Source organism: Lynx canadensis, chromosome B2 (genome assembly GCF_007474595.2).
Source record: "Lynx canadensis isolate LIC74 chromosome B2, mLynCan4.pri.v2, whole genome shotgun sequence".
Lineage (NCBI taxonomy): Eukaryota > Metazoa > Chordata > Mammalia > Carnivora > Felidae > Lynx > Lynx canadensis.
In genome coordinates, this window is record NC_044307.1 from 11,694,978 (window position 1) to 11,717,353 (window position 22,376).

A 22,376-nucleotide genomic window follows, 5' to 3' on the forward strand; every position below is an offset into this window, starting at 1 on the left:
GCTCTGTGCTGACAGCTCAGAGCCTGGAGCCTGCCTTGGATTCTGTGTCTCCCTGTCTCTTTGCCCCTCCCCCGCTCATGGTCCATCTCTCTCTGTCTCAAAAATAAACATCAAAAAAAAAAAAAAACCTTTAAGATATTTGTATACGTGTATCTATGTCTGTATCTCTCTCTCTTTATATATATATCCAGATAAAATAAAAACAAATTCAGCTGTTGGATTTGAAGGTTTTCTTGTCTTTCTCTGGATGGTTCCTGGGGGATTAATTTGGAAAAACCCAAAGGAGTGTTTAGAAAGACAATATTTTCTCATGAGATAGACCTCACGTTAGCCAAACCAAGTTACCCACACAGACTGGCTAGACGTTCACCACACCTGAGGATATGTTCTTCCCAGCATACAGGTTGATGACATTTCCCAGCATCCCTTGCAACTAGGAATGGCCGCAGAACTGAATGAAGGTGGAGGTGATATATGCCACTTCCAGGCCTGGTCCATCAAACCTTCCCAGGAATGATCCAGCCTTCTCCTTCCCAATTCAATGGCTGAAGATGTAGAGGAGGTGGGACAAGATGAAAAAAGCCTGGTTCCCTGAATGACCTTGACTGTCAGCCAAACCCACCAGAGCAGACCTTACTGAGCAAGGAGAAAATGTCTACTATGGTACGCCTCTGAGATCTGGGGACTATTTCCTAAAGCAGTTGGACGCCCCTAACACTGAATTCTTCTATTCAGTCACCTGACACTCCCATGCTTTTTCTCATTTAATCCTCACATTAGCTCTCTGAGGTAGCAACTATTATCCCCACTTTATTTTTTGTTGTTGTTGTTTTTTAAGTAGGTTCCACACCCAATGTGGGGCTCAAACTCATGGCCCCCAGATCGAAAGTCACATGCTCTCCTGACTGAGCCAGCCAGGTGACCCTCCCATTTTAAAGATAAGGAAACATGGGCTGAGTTTAACTGTCTTTCCCCAGGTGGGCAACTTACACGAGTTGGTTTGGTTAGAATGGCTCACTGTAAATGTACTGGGGACTTTACCAGATTAATTTGCCAGTGGTCACTCAGAAAAAGAGAGAAGATTCTCCAGTTGTTTTTTTTTTAATTTTTTTCAACGTTTTTTATTTATTTTGGGACAGAGAGAGACAGAGCATGAACGGGGAGGGGCAGAGAGAGAGGGAGACACAGAATCGGAAGCAGGCTCCAGGCTCCGAGCCATCAGCCCAGAGCCTGACGCGGGGCTCGAACTCACGGACCGCGAGATCGTGACCTGGCTGAAGTCGGACGCTTAACCGACTGCGCCACCCAGGCGCCCCGAAGATTCTCCAATTTAAGGAGACTCTGATAAATTTGTTTTTCTTGCATTTGGATTTGCAGAGCCAATGAGTAGATCCAAGTCCAAAGTTTCTATTCCTGATGACCCTCACAAATTAGTATGTTTTATAAGAGTCTCAAGTATATTTATGCCTAGTAGTAATCTCGATCTATCATGCACCAAGCAATTATGTAAAGTCCTAAGGTTACTGCCATTAAGCTTTCTTGTTTAGTTTAAGATGAACAAATTATTAATAAACTCTAATGCTCCATGCAAAATCTGTTAAATGGGTACTTTGAGGAGACCACTGTGCGGGGGCATGTGCATTCACTCATAGATGGAGGGATGGCCGCCTCTCATCTCCCTCCTCTTCTAATTTCCAGACTATGTGAGCAATGAAAGGACAATCAGTTTTAGAGTCCTGCTCAATACACAGGACGGTACTATTTCCTTTTAAAGTGCAAGTCCAGATAGAGACAGAAAAGAAGAGTGAGTAGAAGAAACTTTTCTCTCTCTCTCTCTTCTGGAAGAACAAAAAACCCAGACTTCCTGGTCTTTTCAATAGAATAAAATCCACAGTGGCAGTCAGTGACCATAAATCATCTTCCCTGAACCTGGAACTTAGGATTAATATTTTTTCTCCATGTACTGGTGCACAATAATTCTATTTGAACACACATACAGGTGCACATGTGTATGCGCACACGTGCACGCACGCGCACACAGACACACACACACACACTTCATTTCACTGTCAGGTCTTGGCAGCATGAAAAATGTTGGAGAAGATATGGAAAGTGTATGGGGGGGGAACAAGAATGCCTACTGTAATTGCCCATGGCAGGTGCAATTCACCATGCGGAAGCTTCCTCTCTGCTCCTGCAAATTAACTGGGGCTAGAGGTAGTGGGCCTGGAGGGAAACCTCTTGGGAACCCCGTGGTGACAGCCTTCCTTGGGGGTGATGCCCATACCTGGCTTCAGAAGCACTGGTCTACTGGAGATTACATTTTCAGCACAGGGCAGAGTTTTGGGGTCTCCTAGAGTGGAGATGATTAAAGATCAGGTTTCACATCTCTCCCAGGTGATGTGAGATATTTCAATGCCAAAAAACACGTGTTTCACCTCTCCCTATTTAAGCGAACATTTCCTACATTTTATTTTACTTTTTTTAATGTTTATTTTATTTTTGAGAGACAGCGAGCGAGAGCAGGGGAGGGGCAGAGAGAGAGGGAGAGAGAGAATCCCAAGCAGACTCTGCATTATCAGTATGGAGCCTGATGCGGGGCTCGAACTCATGAACTGTGAGATCATGACCTGGACATCATTTATGACATGACCCTGCACATCATTTATGACATGACATAAATGATGTGCAGGGTGGCTCTTCTTGTATGTAGTATCTGTGAAAAGGACTCTGCATGGTGAGAGGGGTTCCAAAGCGAACAGGGCCCAAGCCTAGGTCCGATGCCCAGGTCATTAACATGTCACTGAACTTCACTTTTCATGCCGATGGGTTAGAAATAACTCATTTTCCCTGTAACCGCCTGTTGTAAAAATAAATGCATAGTTGAGTGTTCCAAGTTGCCTTGAAAAATTCTGCACTTACGGTACGGGGGCTTGGTCATTTTCCATGTGAGAATCCTTTCCTCAACTGGGAAAAGCCAGGCTTGATAAATTGTCACTCAAATTCCTAGACAAAAATACTGTAAGGACTAGGCCATTCTTCCGCCTAAAGATTATTTTTGTGAATTACAACAAGGAGAGAGAAGAAAAGCATGAGATGTTCTGCCCATGTTTTAGAACTTGTTCTGTATCATGAGTGTTGGAATAGGTCAATGAGAGAAAGGCTTTCAAAGTGCAAGATGTGATGAGCCATCACATTAGTCCTTCATGAAATCAGTTCAGTAGGTCCACAGAAGGGACTAGAAGAAAAATATGAGAATGTGGTATACCTGGTAAGCATGACTGTGGTTTTGTAGAACTGGGTTGTGAAACAAGATATACTTTTTTTATGGGTCAACAGTTGAAGAAAGTTTTGGAAGCCTTTAAGTTGGAAAATATAAGAAACCCGTTTTTTACTCCAAAGTAAGAGAGGAAAGTTTGAAAATGGATGTCATCATTGTCAACCGGGGCTGCAGACACACCTCTTACCCTGCTTCTCCCAGACAGAAGGAGGGGTGAGTGTGGATGGATGAGGGTGCAGGTAGGGAAGAGAAAGCAAATGGGAGGGAGGCATCATGCTTTGGTTTGTGGCTCACAGTCTTATTTAAGAACCTGATTAATTATTTTAAAGTCTGGCAAGAAGAAGGGAATGGAGGCAATCTCTATTAGTTTTCTATGGCTGCATAACCAATTACTACAAAGTCAGTGGCTTAAAACAACATCCGTGTATCACCTCACAGTGTCTTCAGGTCAGAAATCTAGGCAAGGTCAAGCCAGATTCTCTGATCAGGGTGTCAGGGCTGAATCAAGGTGTCAGCAGTGTTCCATCTTTAGCTTGGGGTCCCCTCCAGGGCTCACATGGGTTGTTGGAGAGATTGATCCCTGTTTCACTGCTGGCCATTGGCAGGGGTCTCTCAGCATCTAGAGGCTGCCCCTTTGACAACTTGGGAGCTCAGGTCTTTATAGCCAGCAGGAGAGTCTCTCTCCAGCCACCAGGACAGTCTTGGGAGACATAACAATTGCAGGAGTGATACCCCATCTCCCCGCTCATAACTTAATCAAAGTAATGCTATCCCACATCTTCACAGATGCCACCTACATTCTAGAGGAGGAGATTATACTGGGAGTGTCCATTAGACAGTGGGGATCTTAGGGCCATCTTGGAATTCTGCATACCACAGCCTCCTGATGGTTACAATCCACATAAAGCAACAACCATCAAGCATCTCGAACAGCCTAAAAGAAATGTGCACGTCTGCATTTCCCAACCTGGTGTGTCAGCCTTCTGCAGGACATGAATACATGTCCCTCTTCAAAAAGCCTCCACGGTCAGGGCGCCTGGGTAGCTCAGGCAGTTAAGCATCTGACTTCAGCTCAGGTCATGATCTCAGTTTATGGATTTGAGCCCCACATCGGGCTGTCAGTGTAGAGCCCGTTTCAGATCCTCCCTCCCCCTCTCTGTCTGCCTCTCCCCCACTCATGCTCTCTCAAAAATAAATAAACATAAAAAAAAAAAAAAAAAGAGCCTCCACGGTCAATTTAGTTTGGGAAAATGTGGGTTTAATAACATTTAACATATTTCTTTACTGAACAGAATATGGGATTTCCCCAAACATCTTTAACCCTGAAAATATTTTTCGGGTTTGTGCTAACTCAATTCACCACATTATTAATATTAATATGGCTGTAATACTACTATTATACTAGAAAGAGTTGTATTATTGTTCTTGTATTATTGTTTTATTCCCTCTGTGATGCCTTTCCTGATCACCTTTGTCTATGAGATCCTTCTTCTCTAGATTTTGGTAACACTAATGGTTTACCTTGCTTGATTGGCAGTTTGCTTACAATTGAGAAATATAAAATACTTGTCGATGGTCACCCCCTACTAAATTTAGTCTCTTTGAAGGCCAGAACTCTGGCTTAAGGCCCCAGTGTAGAGCATTGGAGACAGCTGTGCAGTGGGAAGCATGGTGGCTGAGATTTCTGGGGACCCGAGTTGTCTGGGGGTAATTTATCAGCTTAGGGACTAATGAGCAAACCTGTTACCCTCTCTCTGAACCTCTCCTGGATCCCCTTTAAACTGAAAGTGTTGCAAGAGATGATCTCTGAGGTCGCTTCGCACTGAATAATCTGTATCTGCCTGTCTCTAGGCCCTGCCCCATCACATGGGTATCTTTATGGTGCCTGGGCCACAGTATGCACTTCAAAAAAATATGTTTGTTCACTGAATACTTTTGAACTTACATTGTTGTGGGTTCCTGTATTTTATCAGTGCTCTTCTGTGTTCTAGGATGTTGCTAGCTTCCAGCTGGCCGGGATGCTTACCTGGTCTTGTGCATCTAGCTTATACAACCCTCAGGCCACAACTGACCTAATGTAGCTTTGACCTTGTGCTATGCTTCTGTAACATAGGTGGTCTTCTTCATTAACGGGGATGGAAGGCAACCCCCTGGGAGGTGCACCTGTCATAAAATATCTTCTTTCCCAATGCCTGAATCTCCTGTTAAAGATTCATTCTCTACCCTTTTCTCTTAGAGCTCTATTACAACTCTAAAGAAATAAATACAGGAGTTATTATTTAGTAACTCATTCAGTAAGAAGTAAGCTGCCTTGTAATAGGCATGTAGTGGGCAAGAAAGAAACCTCTGCTGTTGTGAGCCCCTAGGATGTTGGAGATGTTTGTTACGGCAGCATAACACCATCTGCTTCGATGCAGAAATGTCAGGAGGAAAGCACAGGGGGTTGACAATTGGTTGCTAAGGGATTTTGTGCTTGTGGGGATTTTAGGTGGCGACATCTAATGCTGCACACAGTTTATTAGCAACAGACCAACAGCATTAGCGTCACCAGGAGCTGACTAGAAATGCAGACTCTCGGGCCCTGACCCAGACCTACTGAACCAGACTTTGTACCTCCAGGTGACTCAAGTGAAGATTAAAGTTTTGAGAATCAGTGGCCTAGAGGCAACTGGAAATGAGAGTCTGAAGCACCTGAAATAAATTTGAGCTAGAGGTGTAACTGGGTGCAATCCACATTCCACAGGTTCGTAAGTGTGGTCGGTCCCTGGACCAGCAGTATCGCCATCACACGGAAACCCTTTTTTGTTTTTTGTTTGTTTTTGAGAGATAGGGCCTGAGTGGAGGTGCGGCAGAGGGAGAGGGAGAGGGAGAGGGAGAGGGAGAGGGAGAGAATATCTCAAGTAGGCTCCAAGCTGTCAGTGCAGAACCCGACACAGGGCTTGATCGGAGACCAAGAGTCAGACGCTTAACCACCCAGGTGCCCCACGTAGGAACTTTATTTCAGAAATGCAGATTCTTGGGCCTCAACCAAGATCTACTGACTCAGAAACTGTAAAAGGGGCCCAGAAACCAGTGTTTTAGCAACCCTGGATATAAGTCTCATACACACCGAAGTTTGGGAGCCTCTGTCACATACCAGTGAGTTGAAATAACAGGAGTTACTACTCTCCTGAACGAAGGGGATGGTTATCACATTGTCCCCATGAGAAAATACCACCTGTTTCGTGGTCATTTTCTTTATACTGTATCTTCTAGAAGGTACACGGGGACAATCAAGGCCTGGCCGTGGACTCTTTTTACCACGGTGATGACCTCTCAAATCTGCTTTTCTATCTGGTGGACGTACTAGGACAAAGCTGTGGGTAAAGAAGCAGGGGACATCAAACAACCGCTTTGCCTTGTGCCTCCTTGATCCTGCTGGGCCTTATTGCACTTGAAGTGCTGTGATGAGTGCTGCAGAAAACACTTCCTGGGAGGGAGTCCCCTGGAACAGATCCAGGCCTCCCCCCTTTTACCAAGAATGCGACAGAGGGGCGCCTGGGTGGCTCAGTCGGTTGAGTGTCCAACTTCAACTCAGGTCATGATCTCATGGTTCGTGGGTTTGAGCCCCGCGTCGGGCTCTGTGCTGACAGCTCAGACCCTGGAGGCTGCTTCGGATACTGTGTCTCCCTCTCTCTCTCTGCCCCTCCTTGCTCACGCTCTTTCTCTCTCAAAAATAAATAAAAACGTGATAATAATAACAAAAAAGAATGCAGTAGAGTAAGAACGGGAACCCCAGCTGTCATTCCCAATGGTCTGCACAGCCACATGCTAACCCATACACATCCCTGACTGCAGCTCACTTTGGGATGCCACGGTTCTACAGCTCTCATTCATTCCTTAACTTGTTCCTTAACTCGTTCACTTTGCGCAGTATTTAACGGGTGACTTTTATGTGCAAGGCCCACGAGGCCCATGGAGAGGTCTCTTGTGTTTAGAAAAGGGACTGGGGGGAAGGCGGCACCAGCCAGGAAGGTCATGGCTCTTCCCTGCACCTGAGACTCCCAGGGACGCACCAAACTGGCCTCTCCTCCTACTTCAATCACAGAAGAGCCGGGCTAAGGCCGCATCTAGAATGCAGCGCACTGTGATCTTCTAGTTTCACTGTTCCCTTTTGCAAAGGAGGGGGTGGGAAAGCAGGGATTGAGGAGGCCAGGGAGGAAAATGCATCCACAGCAGAACACACAATATCTCCATCCTTACAAAGCTGCCTGCCTAGGGCTGTGCGCTAACTCCCCATTTCACAGGAGGGGAGTGAGACAGCCATCCGTGGTGGGGCAGTGGGGATGGCTGGCCGCTCTGGCTGCAAGTTCAAATCACCTGATAAGCCCAGAAAATTCTCAAGGCCAAGACCAGTCCTTGAACCACTTAAACCAGACCTTCTCAAAGTGAGATCCAGGCGCCGGTATTAAAAAAAAAAAATGTTCTGGGTGATGCCACTGCACAGGTGGGGCTGGGAACCGCTGTTCCAGGGAGGGTCGGGGGTCTTGTCCCTTTATGGAGCTGAGAGCTTCCTCCCCTGAAAGTCAAAGTCCCAGTTTCTCAGGATTCTCAGCAAAACTTTTTCAATTTCAAGAGTTTGTTTTAGAGTTCAAAGGGAGCTATTCAATTTAAGCTATTGTATTAAAATGACCATCCAATTATCTTCTATATTTTTAATTTTTTTATTTTGTGAGAGAAAGAGCATGGGTGTGCATGAGGGAGGGGCAGATGGGGGGAGAGAGAGAGAAAGACAGAGAGAGAGAGAGAGAGAGAGAGAGAGAGAGAGAGACGCTGACAGGGCTTGATCCTACCACCCTGGGATCATGACATGAGCCATAATCAAGAGTTGGATGCTCAACCTACTGAGCCACCCAGGTGTCCCTTTTATATTTATATGGTTGTCACCAAACCTCTGATGCAGAATATTTAGTGAAAAGAACAATTCTTATTTTTTTCTTGTTTAACAATGTATGCTGGTCATAGATCTATTTTTGTTTTTTTGTGTTTTTTTGTTTTTTGTTTTTTTTTTTTTTTTTGAGAGAGGGCACAATGAGCAAAGGGCAGAAAGAGAGAGAGAGAGAATCCCAGGAGGGGCAGAGGGAGAAAGATAGATGGAGGAGGGGAGAGATAGAGACAGAGAAGTGGGGCTCACCCGATTCGGGGCTGGAGCTCACCTGGTGTGGGACTTGAACTCACAAACCGTGAGAACACGATCTGAGCCAAAGTCAGATGCTTAAAGACTGTAGATCTATTTTTAATGAATAATTTCATTCACTACACAATCAATATGGCCAGAACATTGTTATTACGAATCCTTGGTAGAGAGCACGATGTTATTTACATGAGACAATGTCTGTGGTTTGGGCGGGGTGGGGAGGCGGTGCTGGGTTTAGAATGTGGTAAATTCAAAATGGCCTGGGGATTGAGAAGGAGCCCTTCCAGCCATCACTTTGCTCTTAACATCCACTATTATGTTTTTTTAATTTTTAATATTTACTTATTTTTGAGAGGGAGAGCGAGAGAGTGCAAGCATGAGTGGGGAAGGGGCAGAGAGAGAGGAAGACACAGAATCTGAAGCAGGCTCCAGGCTCTGAGCTGTCAGCACAGAGCCTGAGCGTGGCTGGAATCTGTGAACTGTGAGATCATGACCTGAGCAGAAGTCGGATGCTTAACCAACTGAGCCACCCAGGCGCCCCATATCCACTATTATTTTTATATGAAAGTTTACTCTGGGCCTTATGTAGCAATGTGATGTTAGGTTAAAAGTTGTTAGAGACTGCACTGACATTCCCTAACTATCCACATACGCAATACATTTAAGAAGCGTTGACAGCCTATATCTATGCCAACTATGAAATCAAAGCTAATCGAATTCATACAGGCAATTTATAGATGATGATAGATGTGAACAGGTTTGATAACAAAGTAGCACAAAATACAGCTAAAAATCAGTGGTAAAGTCTTCCTTAGTTAATAAAACAGTTGTGAGGCTGGTAAAAAGAATAGGCCCTCTTTTATGGTTAATATTCCATGGTGTGTGTCCGTCTATCTATCTAGTTATCTACCTGATCACATCTTCTTTTTTTTAATGTTTATTCATTTTTGAGAGAGAGAGAGACAGAGAGAGACAGGGAGAGAGAGAGAGAGTGCAAGCTGGAGAGAGGCAGAGAGAGAGGGAGACCCAGAATCCGAAGCAGGCTCCAGGCTCTGAGCTTTCAGCACAGAGCCTGACGCGGGGCTAAAACTCACGAACCATGAGATCACGACCTGAGCCGAAGTCAGACGCTTAACCGACTGAGCCACCCAGGCGCCCCTGATCATGGTGAGACAGGGTAACTACATTTATCCGGGTGATGTGCAGAATTGTCAATTCACTATGTTATACACCTGAAACTAATATAACATTGTATGTGTCAACTACATTTCAATCAAAGAAAAAGAAGAGGCTACAGAAGACATAAAGAGATTGACCTTCTAACCTGGTGATGTCAATTGTAATAGTATGAATTTGGCCATGAAAAGATTATGAAGACAGAAGAAATGTTCCACGCCAGAGACAGACCTATATGCTACACGTCTCACTTTGGGGATGTCTCTCAGAGTAAATGGTTCTGCTGCCTCCTTGTTCTGTCTTACACTAACCATTCTCTAGGCCGCCTTGCCTCTTGATATACACTCTCACCTCTTGGGGTTGTTGGTACTGAGAGGCCATCAGAAGGAAAGCCCGCTGGGCCTGGAAAGCACTATGCACCATTTCCGCCTGGGAACAAAGAGAAAGAGGCAAGTTTAGATGTTTGAGCTTCAACACACAGTTACCATATAATCCAGCAATTCCATCCCTAGGTATAAACCTCCAAAATGAAAACATATGTCCCCATAAAAACTTGCTAATGAATGTTCACAGCAGCATTCTTCATGATAGCCAAGATGTAGAAACAACCAGAATGTTCATCAAGTGATGAATGGCTAAACGAAATGTGATATATCCGTACAATGGACATTACTCGGCATTAAAAAGAGATGAAATGCTGATACATGCTACAATGTGGGTGAACCTTAAAAACATGCTGAGCGAAGGAAGCCAGTCAGAAAGACCACATTTGTATGATTCCATTGATATGAAATGTCCAGAATAAGCAAATCTAGAGAGACAGAAAGGACATTCGCAGTTGCCTGGGGCTGTGGGAGAAACGAATGGAGGTTTCTTTTGGGGGTGATGCTGGAATCGCATAGTGCTGATGGTTTCACAACTTGGGGGGTACACTAAAAGCCACTGAACTCTTCACCCTAAAAGAGTGAATATTATCACGTGCCAATGACATCCCAATAAAGCTGTTAAAAAATGTCCGAGTCCCAAAGTACCATCGTTTTCAAAAGGTATCCCTCCCGTCCTCATTCACGAGGTGCCCAGACCTGTGTGTTCTATGCCTTCTAGTGGAAAGAAAGTTGTCCCTTAAGTCATTCCCATAAATATATGTTCCCCATGAGCCAGTGGCTTCTACAACTAACCATTAAGACATATTTGGAGGGGTCCTGGGTGGTTCAGTCGGGTAAGTGGCTGACTTCAGCTCAGGTCATGATCTCACGGTTCAAGGGTTCGAGCCCCGCATGGGGCTCCGTGCTGACAGCTCAGAGCCTGGAGCCTACTTCAGATTCTATGTCTCCCCCTCTCTCTACCCCTCCCCTGCTCACATTCTGTGTCTCTCCATCTCTCAATAATAAATAAACATTAAAAATTTAAAAAAATTTAAAAAAGAATACCAAGAAGAAAATAATTCCAAATACTTGTATCACCTACAAATGACCATTTTTGGCAGAATGTTTCTAAGTTTTAAGAAAATGCACTGTTTTCAGAAGACAAAGTATAATGACTTAGAATAATTTTTAAATGCAAATAATTACAAATATTAAAGTTTAATAAAATGCCTCACGATCTAGAAATAATCTTTATTAACAACAGATGAACACCATTGTATCACCTTTTAAGATCTATATGCACAGACTTTTATGAGATGGGACCATACCCAAGGTACTATTTTTTAAGAAAAAAAGTATAAATTTTGATTATGGTTGAGCAGTAGACATGAAAGAGAAAGAATTGGTAAACTTAAAAGCTTCTGCACTGTTATAATTAGTATGTCCTAAATGATCATTCCAAGGTTAAAAAAAAAATATATATATATATACATATATATATGTATATATATATATAATAAGACTGGAATAATTATGTATTTGCATTTTAAATTACCTGGTATAACTGACTGACTTCTTACTGATAAATATGAGAATATAAAGTATGTTCCTACTTTTTTTCTATCTCTGGCTCCCTATATTTCCTATGTTTTTACTCATTTTTCTTTTGCTTTCGTTGTGACATACATATCCTATTTGTAACATTAATTCACAGACTTGAGGATCAGTTCCATGTTTAAACACACCTATGTTTCTCACCAGTCATTTTACCATGAATTCTCCGGATCTAGGTTATCCTGATAATTTTTTTGCTGGCCGAACCTAATTATCTACTATTTTCTTCAAAAAAACACCTCCAAGTTGCTTTTCATTCTTCAAGTCTGGACACGTCTCCCTGTTGTCTTTATACTTTCACAGAATCTTGGCTGAATATAACCTCCTTGGGTCACTTTCTTCCTCCATTTTCAGATAGCATGGCACTAAATGTGGCAATGGAGAAATCCGAAGCCAGCTTGGTGTTTTTCTCTCTTGCAGAAAATTGGCTTTTTCTAGTTTGACACCTGCAGAGTTCTTTCTTCATCCTTGGGGTTTAACAGCTTAACCACAACGCGTTTGGGTCTTGAGTATTCTGTTATATCTGCTGGAGTAGGCTTGGCCCTTTACTTGTTTCTAGGAGAGTTTCCTTACATCATTCAAGACGCCTCTGTTCCATTTGTTAGAATCTCTGTTCAGGGACTCCATTCATCATCTTTAGATTATGAAATATTTGAGTGTCTTTGTATTTTCTAGATTCTCTCTGTCTTTAATTTCTTTGTCTTTCATCTGTATTTACTGTGATCATATGAAGTCTTTATTGTGAGTTAACAGATTTTTCAACAGGATCTCTTATATACATTCACATTTTAAATTTATATATCATTTCTGCGTGAATGTTGTTTTTGTTCTTGATTTATTAACATTCAACTTTCCTTTGCATTTCACTCTTATTCTATCACCTCGTCTTTAAGCTATTTAAAACTGTTTATACTCTTATTAAGTTCTAAGAGTGTAAGTTATACTCTTATTAAGCCATTGTGAGGAATCTGTGTCTGTTCCTTACATTTCCTTTTCTTTGAGTGTGAGCCTGTGCTTTCCCTTTGCATGTATGTTCCTGTCTGACACACTACCTCTAGCTGTCATGAAGGTGATTCCATGAGCCTTTTGCTACCATTTTGGGGGCTGGGTTATTTTCCCCTTCACTCAAGGGTTTGTGCTCTGTCAACTCTTTTAGAGCCTGATGGAATGGGACGAGAGGGACAGCTCAGTGAGGTGATGTCCAGTCTTTCAGAATTTGGGTGCTACTCATTCTTCTGAGAATAAGTTGAGTATCTTAAGCCATGATTTGCTCCACATTCCTGGGACATACACTATTCTGATGGAGTGGTCCCACAGATTTTAGATCATCCCTCCAATTCAGAACCCAGACATGAACCATCATCTATACAGGGAAGCAGCCCTATGGTTCCCTTTTCCCTTTCATTTTCTTCTCCGGATTTCATTTCCTTTAAGGTATGTTTTTAAGGGGGTGGAGAATAGGGGCAGAGCTATGAACCAAAAGCTGCTTAGCCATCAGTTACTGAAATGTATTGCTTTCAGTTATCGCTTTCTTGTTTACTTACTATTAGTGAATTTTTTTTTGTTTTTTTTACCTCTTTTCTTTTTTCTTCTCTTGGCTCATCGTGGTTGTACAATTCTGATTCAGTTGTGTTTTTTTGGTCACAGGTTGTATCTTTTAACGTTCTGATTTCACCTTTCATCTCTTCCTTGTTAGTGTCACATCTGGTTTGGGGAAGTTTCTATCTCTCTGTCACCAGGGATAACTCTTTCTTCTCTGATAAATAGGTAAGAATCAGTATAACACATTTAATACATTTTGAATAACAGATAGCTAGACCATTAGGATTAGGTTCATTTAATCCTGGTGTCAATATCAAACAATTTTCTGGGCTGGAGGGATAAATGTATCAACCAAATGGGAAATTACAACTTTTTTAATTGAAGAATAATTGACACCCAATATTATATTAGTTTCAGGGGTACAATATAGTGATCCGATATTTGTATATACTATGAAATGGTCACTACAATAATTCTAAGTTACCATCTGTCACTCTACAAATCTGTTACGATATTATTGACTATATTCCCTGTGCTGTAATTTATATCCCCATGTCTTACTTATTTTGTAGCTAGAGGACTGTCCTTCTTAATCCCCTTTACGACTTTCATCCATCTCCCACTTTCTTCCCCTCTGGCAACCATCAGTTTGTTCTCTGAATCTATGAGTCCGCTTCTGTTGTTTTGTTTGTTTTGTTTTTCAGATTCCATGTATGGGTGAAATCATGGCACTTGTCTTTCTCTGCCTTATTTATTTCACTTAGCATAAATACCCTGTAGGTCCATCCATGTTACTGTATATGGCAAGATTTTGTTGTTTTTTATGGCTGAGTAACATTCCACCTCTTCTTTGTCCATTTATCTATCAATGGACATTTGGGGTGATTCCATATCTTGGCTATGGTAAATAATGTTGTGATGAACACAGGGGTGCATATGTCTTTTAAAATTATTGTCTTCATTTTCTTTGGATAAACACCTAGATGTGAAATTGCTGGACCATAGGGTAGTTCAATTTTTAATTTTTTGAGGAACCACCATACTGTTTTCCACAGTGGTTGCACCAATTTACATTCCTACCAACAGTGCACAAGTGTTCCCTTTATTTCCATGCCCTCAACAACACTTGTTATATCTTGTCTTTTGGATAGCAGCCATTCTGACTGGTGTGAGGTGATATCTCACTGTGGTTTTGATTTGCATTTTCCTGATGGTTAGTAATGTTTAGCATCTTTTCATGTGCCTGTTGGATATCTGTATTTCTTTGGAAAGTGACTATCTAGGACCTCTGCTCATTTTTAAATCAGATTGTTTTTTTTTATTTATTTTAGGTTGTATGAGTTCTTTATACATTTTAGATATTAACCTCTTGTTTGATACATCATTTGTGAATATCTTCTCCCTTCAGTAGGTTGCCTTTTCATTTTACTGGTGGTTTCCTTCACTGCAAAACCTTTTTAGTTTGATATGGTCCCACTTGTTTATTTTTGCTTTTGTTGCTCTTGCCTGAGGAAACAAATAAAAAAAAAAAAATCCCATCTAGGAATTTTATGGTTTCAGGTCTTACATTTAAGCCTTTAATCCATTTTGAGCTAATTTTTGAATATGGTGTAAGGAAGTCATCCGGTTTCATTCTTTTGCATGTAGCTGTCCAGTTTTCCCAGGACAATTTGTTGAAGAGAGTATCTTTTCCCCATGGTATGTTCTTGCCTCCTTTGCCATAGATTAACTGACCATATAAGTGTGGGTTTATTTCTGGGCTCCCTCTACTGTTTTATTGATCTGTATGTCTGTTTTTGTGCCTGTATCGTCTTGTTTTGATTATGATAACTTTGTGATATAGTTTGAAATCTGAAACTGTGATACCTCCATCTATGTTCTTTTTTTTCCTCTAGATTACTTTGGTTATTCGGGGTCTTTTGTGGCTCCTTAGGATTATTTGTTCTAGTTCTTTGAAAAATGTCATTTGTATTTTGATAGGAATTGCACTGAATCCATAGATTGTTTTACATAGTATGGACATTTTAACAATATTAATTCTTCCAATCCATGAACACAGCATAACTTCCCATTTATTTGTGTCATCTGCAATTTCTTCCATCAATGTCTTATAGTTTTCAGAGTACAGGTCTTTTACCTCCTTGTTTAAATTTATTCCTAGGTATTTTATTCTTTTTGATGTCATTGTAAATGGAATTCTTTTCTTAATTTCTTAATTTCTGTTACATCATCATTAGTGTATAGAAACAGATTTCTATATGTTGATCTTGTATCCTGCAACTTTACTGAATTAATTTATTAGTGCTAATAGTTTTTTGGTGGAGTCTTTAGGGTTTTCTCTATATAAACTATGGACATGTCATCTGCAAATAGTGACAGTTTTACTTCTTCCTTTCCAATTTGGATGCCTTTTATTTCTTTTTCTTGCCTAATTGCTATGGCAGGATTTCCAATACTACGTTCCATAAAGTGATGAGGGGGGTAGTGACTAGTTTTTGTCATTCTACTTCATTAGTATGTTTTGGCATCTGACAAATTTTTCCAAAATGTTTACTGAAATGGGCACCTTGATCTTGTTTCTAACTTTTCTCATCATTTCTCATTCAAGGAATTTTTTCTACCGAGGAAAAAAAAGCTTCAGATCAAACCAAGATTTGTAGACCATTTACATTTAAAACAACAAATTCAATCATCATCAACATACCAGAGTAAGTTTCATGAATGTTTACATGAGGGTATATCCTCCATTTTGTAGTACACATTTTGTAGTACACTCCATTTTGTAGACAGTACACTATCTCCTCTTCTATTTGTCCTGGTACCCTGATTTCTGGGATTATATTGCTCAAAATTTCAAATTTTGGATGTTCCTTAAGGAAGAATAGAGGATTTTCAATATTTATTGTTCTGGAGGCCATTATGACCTTATGAATGCAAAGTTATGAGCTGCATGAATGTTTATCCACGTATCAAAGTGTGTATTTTCAGTGGTTCAGAAGGGCTTTGGTCAGTCTCTAATGACCACATTTCCAAAAAGAAAACTATGAAATATAGCTTTCCACAGCTTGGATATAAATAAAATACTTGCACTTCTCTCAGCCACAATAATATAGAGTATTGTCCTCATCTATGACAAGCCTTGCTGAGTTGACTGAACTATAGTTGCTGTGGAACAGTAATTCAGGATTGCCTGACTTCTGTAGTTGAACTGCTAGCTCAGAGGTGGCATTGACAATATTTTTGTAGTTATCTCAGGATGAACACTATCATTAGTGTTTTTTACTTTCCCTACAAAGAATATTTAGCTGTTGGTAGTAGAGTAATTTTCTGGTGGTCTAATCAGAAAGGCGGCCAATTGTATTAATTAGACTCCTTCCCCAAATGGCCTTTCACTCAACAAGAGAGGTGGAGTTGGAGTGGAGAATGGCTCAATACCTAGATACCCGCTTCAACTCTTTCACTTTGCTTATGAAGAGAAATCTTTCTGAGGATTCAGCTGTGCACTTCTCCCAGCTCCCTAAAACTCTGGGCATAATTAGCAGACTATAAAGCACATTCATGTTTAACTCAGCAGTCCATGTTTCAAAGGATTTTCATTCCACACTTGAGATATTGTGATCTACCTGCTTCTACTGGAACAGATCTGTGAGTCCCCTCAACCAGACAGCATCCTATTTAGGAGCAATTTTACTAAACCTGCTGAGTTCTGATAACTCAAAAGGGAGAATTTGGCTCACTCAGGCAGCTCAAAACATTGTGAAAGAAAATGCCAAACGTAGGGATTTTCAGTAACAACAAATAATTGCGGGTTTTTGCTGAGTTTGTCCATCACATGTGTGCAGGGCTCAGAGAGCCTCAATGACCTTTGTGGGTGTATATGTGCATCTATCTGTCTCTGAGCACGTGTGTGAAGAGAGAAAGGGAGACTATTTAAGACTCAAGGCTATGCATTTGGTTTAAACTCAATCCACTATCACTTAGGTAAATGGGATTCTTGGATAGATGGAACTGTGGACCACTTTGTTTTTTGCCCTAGGAGCACACAGTAGGACAGAGTAGGAGAATGAATTTTGGTAATCAGTTTAAAGTAAACCTCAGGACTAGGAGATGCCAGCCAAATATGACTCATTTCCATCTAATCCCCTCAGGAGAGAGCTGGCTCCCTGGGGAAGCCCAAGTGATCTCTAAATACTCATCAAATCTTTGCATTGTTTCACAGGGAATGTTACAGGCTGAAAAATACCATGTGGATGAAAAAATGAACAGGTGCAACTGGGAGAAAGGGTGCAGGAAAAACATGGAGACGAAAAAGTACCCAATCAGGGCATCTGTAATGAAGGGATTCCCAGGTCTTCTGAAACAGCATCAGCCTTCTTGAGAACCAGACAGTGAAGGGAAGGGGGTCCTCCTCTTCTAAGGTCAGGGGAAAGGGCATCTGTCTTTGGGTGCAATATGTGGACTCTGGAAAGGTCATGGTCAATGCCATCCCCACTGCCCTCCCTAATTAGTCTGCCAATGCCCTATATTTTATAATTAGAGATTTTGTATTTTTAGATTTTATTCCTTAGGGGCCTCTAATCAGGGGCCTTTAACCCTAAAGGAGAAGTTCCTTGAGTTTCAGCAAAGAGGGACCTGAGAGATAAAAGCAAGACAAAGAAAATGGGTTGATGAAAAGAGGTGACAGGATGACAAAAACAAATTTGACCACTTTGCAATTTTGCTTAAAATAAATTGAAGATGCCTAATTTTTTTTTAAATTTTTTTTAATGTTTATTTATTTTTGAAACAGAGAGAGACAGAGCATGAAAGGGGGAGGGTCAGAGAGAGAGGGAGATACAGAATCTGAAACAGGTTCCAGGCTCTGAGCGGTCAGCACAGAGCCCGGCGCGGGGCTCGAACTCACGGACCGCGAGATCATGACCTGAGCCGAAGTCGGCCGCTTAACCGACTGAGCCACCCAGGCGCCCCTGAAGATGCCTAATTTTGTAACAACGAACGTAAGCACCAATTCTATAAAGTCAGATTATGAAAGGCATCTGGGTTGACATATTAAGAACCATAAAGAAAGCTTACACCAGGGCTTCTTAGCCGTAAGTGTGTATTATAGTCACCTAGAGGGTTTGTTAAAACAGAGTCCTATCCCCCGAGTTTCAGACTCAGTAGGTTTCCATGAACCTGAGAATTTACATTTCTAACAAATACTACTTGCTATATAATTGCTTATTAATTCTAAGGGTCTTTTTTGTCAATTCTCTTGGATTTTCTTGATAGATAATGATCACATTATCTGCAATAAAGGACAGTTTTATGTCTTCCTTGCCAATTTGTATACCTTTTAATTCCTTTTCTTGTCTAATTGCATTTCACAGACTTCCAGTCTGAGTTGAAAAGGAATGCCCAAAAGGGGACATCTTTGCCTTGTACCTGATCTGAGTGGGAAAGCTCTGAGTTTCTCACCATTCATTAATTATGCTAACTGTAAGTTTCTTGTAGATAGTCTTTATCAAGTTGAGAAAGTTCCCCTTTAGTCCTGGTTATTGAGAATTTTTATTACGAATGGGTATTGGATTTTACCAATGGCTTTTTCTGCGCCTATTAATATGACCATGTGATTTTTCTTTTTTAGTCTGCTGATGCAATAGATTACATTAATTGATTTTTGAATGTTGAACCAGCCTTGCATACCTGGGAAAAATTCCACTTGACCATGGTGTATAATTCTTTCTATACTTTTTTGGATTCAATTGGCTAATTTTTTTTTTTGAGGATTTCTACATTTATGTTCAGGAGAGTTATAGGTCTATAGTTTTCTCTTCTTATAATACCTTTATCTTATTTTGGTATTAGGGTAATACTGGCCTCATAGAATGATTTAGGAAGTATTTTCTCTTTGGAAGAAGATTCGGAAGAGATTGTAGAAAACCGGTATAGTATCTTCCTTAAATGTTTGGTAGAGTTCACCAGTGAACCCACTGGGCTTGATGCTTTCTATTTTTGAAAGGTTACTAATTATTAATTGAATTTCTTTAATAGATATAGGCCTTTCAGATGATCTGTTTCTTCTTGTGTGAGTTTTGGTAGATGTGACAGATGAATCTTTCAACGAATTGGTCCATTTCATCTTGGTTATCAAATCTGTGGGCATGGAGTTGTTCACAGTATTCCTTTATTATACTTTTAGTTTCCATGGGATTTGTAGTGATATGCCCTCTTTTATTTCTGACATTAGTAATTTGTGTCCTCTCTTTTTTTTTACTTATTTAGCCTGGCTAGAGGCGTATCAATTTTATTGATCATTTCAAAAAACCAGCTTTTAGTTTTGGTGATATTCTCTACTGATTTCCTGTTTTCAATTTCATTGATTTTTGTTCTAATTCTTATTATTTCTTTTCTTCTTTTTCTAGTTTCCTAAGGTGGAAACTTAGATTATGTATTTCAGATCTTTCTTCTCCTCTAACATTTCCATTCAATATTATAAATTTCCCTCCTAGCACTGCTTTCACTGCATTCCCCAAATTTTGATCTTGTTTTCATTTTTATTTAGTTCAAAATATTTTTTAATTGAGGTATAATCAACAGATAACACGGTATTAGTTTCAGGTTACAACATAATGATTCGGTATATGTGTATATTGTGAAATGATCACCACAATAAATCTAGTTAACATCCGAGTTCAAAACAATTTCTAACATCTTTGACTCATGTGTCATTTAGAAACGTGTTGTTTAACATCCACACATTTGAGGATTTTCCAGTTATCTTTCTGTCATTAATTTCTAGTTTAATTCCACTGTGGTCTAAGAGCAGACAATGTATGAATTGATTTTTTTTTTTTTTTAATTTGGTAAGGTGTGTTTTGTGTTTCGGAATGTGGTCTGTCTTGGTGAATGTGACATGTGAGCTTGAGAAAAATGTGTATTCTGTTGTTGTTCGATAGTTCATAGGTGTCTACCTATGATTGATGGAGTTGAGTTCAGCTACATCCTTACTGATTTTCTGACTGATAGACCCGTCCATTTTTGAGGCAGGGGTGTTGAAGTCTCCAACTGTCATAGTGGGGTAACGCTCTCGTGGATGGTGGATTTGCTCTTCTATGAGTACAATGCTCTGTTGTTCAGAGCACACTGCTATGCACTGTTAAGAACTGTTATGTCTTGTGGGTAATTGACGCTTTTGTCATAATGCAATGCTCTTCTTTTCCCTGGTAACTTTCCTTACTTGGAAGTCTGCTCTGTCTGACATTAATCCAGCTACTCCTGCCTTCTTCTAATTAGTGTTAGCACGGTATATTTTCCACATCCATTTACTTTCAATCTATACGTGCGTTCATATTTAAAATGGGTTTCTTATAGAGAACATGTAGTTGGTTGTGTTTTTTGACCCACTCTGACAATCTCTATCTTCTCATTGGTGCATGTTGACCACTGACATTAAAGTGATTACTGCTATAGTTGGATTATATCTACCATATTCATTACCATATTCTATTTGTTGCCTTATTTGTTCCTATTTTTGTCTTCCACTCTTTTTCTGCTTTTTGTGGTTTTAACTGAGCATTTTAGATGATTCTACTTTCTCTCCTTCCTTAGCATATCATACACTGTTTTTTCCTTTTTAAGTGGTGACCCAAGAATTCGCCACATACATTTAATCCAAGTCCACTTTCAAATAACATTATACCACTTCATAGTAGCATGAATACCTTACAATAACAAAATAATATATTTTTTAAAAGTTTTATTTATTTATAAATAAAACGTGAGTTTTATCAAAAAATAAAAATAAAGCGTGAGTGGGGGAGAGAGAAAGAGAGAGAGAGAGAGAATCCCAAGCAGGCTCCACACTGCCAGCACAGAGCCTGATATAGGGCTTGAACCCATGAAGACACAGGAAATGATCTGAGCCAAAACCAAGAGTCAGATGCTTAACTGACTGAACCACCCAGGTGACCCAATAACAAAATAATCTTAATCTCTTCATCTTGTCCTGTGTATCACTGCTGTCATTCATTTCACACACACACACACACACACACACACACACACACACACACACAATGAAAATAAATGAAAAATAAAAGTTTTTATTTTACCTTCACTTATTTCTTGCTTGATATTCTTCTTTATATAGATAAAAGTTTCTGAGCTAATTATATAATATTCTTTTTCTCTGAAGAATTTGTTTTAACATTTCTTGCAAGGTAGGTCTACCAGCAACAAGTTCCCCTCAATTTTTGTCTGAGAAAGTATTTCTCCTTCACTTAAAAAAATTTTTTTTAACGTTTATTTGTCTTTTGACAGACAGAGAGAGACAGAGCGTGAGTAGGGGAGAAGAGGAGCAGAGAGAAAGGGAGTCACAGATTCCAAAGCAGGCTCCAGGCTCTGAGCTGTCAGCACAGAGCCCGATGAAGGGCTCAAACTCATGAACTGCAATATCATGACCTGAGCTGAAGTTGGACGCTTAACTAGCTGAGCCACCCAGGCATCCCTCTTCTTCACTTTTGAAGGATAATTTCTCTGGGTACAAAATTCTAGGTTGGTAGGTTTTTTTCTCTCTAACACTTTAAGTATTTCCTTCCATTCTCTTCTTCCTTGCATGGTTTCTGAGAGGTCAGATTTAACTTTTGTCTTTGTTCCTCTACAGAAAAAGTATTTTCCTCTGGTTTCTTTCATTTTTTTTTTTTTTTATTTTCTATAATTTGAAAAGGATATGCTAGGGTGTAGGGATTTTTTTTTGTTTTTTTGTTTGTTTATTTGTTTTTTTGTTTGTTTGTTTATTTATTGTATTTATCCTGCTTGGTATTCCTTAAGCTTCCTGGATCTGTGGTTGGGTTTCTGATGTTAATTTGGGGAAATTCTCAGTTATCATTGTTTCAAACATTTCTTCTATTTCTTTCTCTCTTTATTCTCCTTTGGGTATTACCATTATATATATGTTACACCTTTAGTAGTTGTCCCAAAGTCCTTGGATATTCTCTTCTGTTTTGTTTGGTCTTTGTTCTTTTTGTTTTTTTGAAGATTGTACTGGTACATCCTTTAGCTCTGAGATTCTTTCTTCAGTTGTGTACAGTCTACTAATAAGCCCATCAAAGCTGTTCTTTACTTCTGTTACAGTGTTTTTTATCATCAGAATTTCTTTTTGGTTCTTTCTTAGGATTTCTGTCTCTCTGTTCATTGCCCATCTGTACTTGCCTGCTGTCTACTTCCTCCATTATTGCCCTTC

At 40.3% G+C, this 22,376-nt stretch overlaps 1 protein-coding gene across 2 annotated transcripts in view; it reads right to left on the reverse strand.

Annotated features, from left to right (window-relative positions):
• CAP2 (cyclase associated actin cytoskeleton regulatory protein 2) overlaps positions 1 to 22,376 on the reverse strand; it is a 152,485-nt gene that overhangs the window by 81,717 nt on the left and 48,392 nt on the right. Inside the window, exon 4 of one of the 2 annotated variants that reach the window (XM_030314789.1) lies at positions 9,984 to 10,061. The exons of the other annotated variant lie outside the window; for it this stretch is intronic. Coding sequence (XP_030170649.1) covers positions 9,984 to 10,061 — 78 coding nt within the window. The remainder of the gene's footprint in view (positions 1 to 9,983; positions 10,062 to 22,376) is intronic. 2 annotated transcript variants of the gene reach the window in all.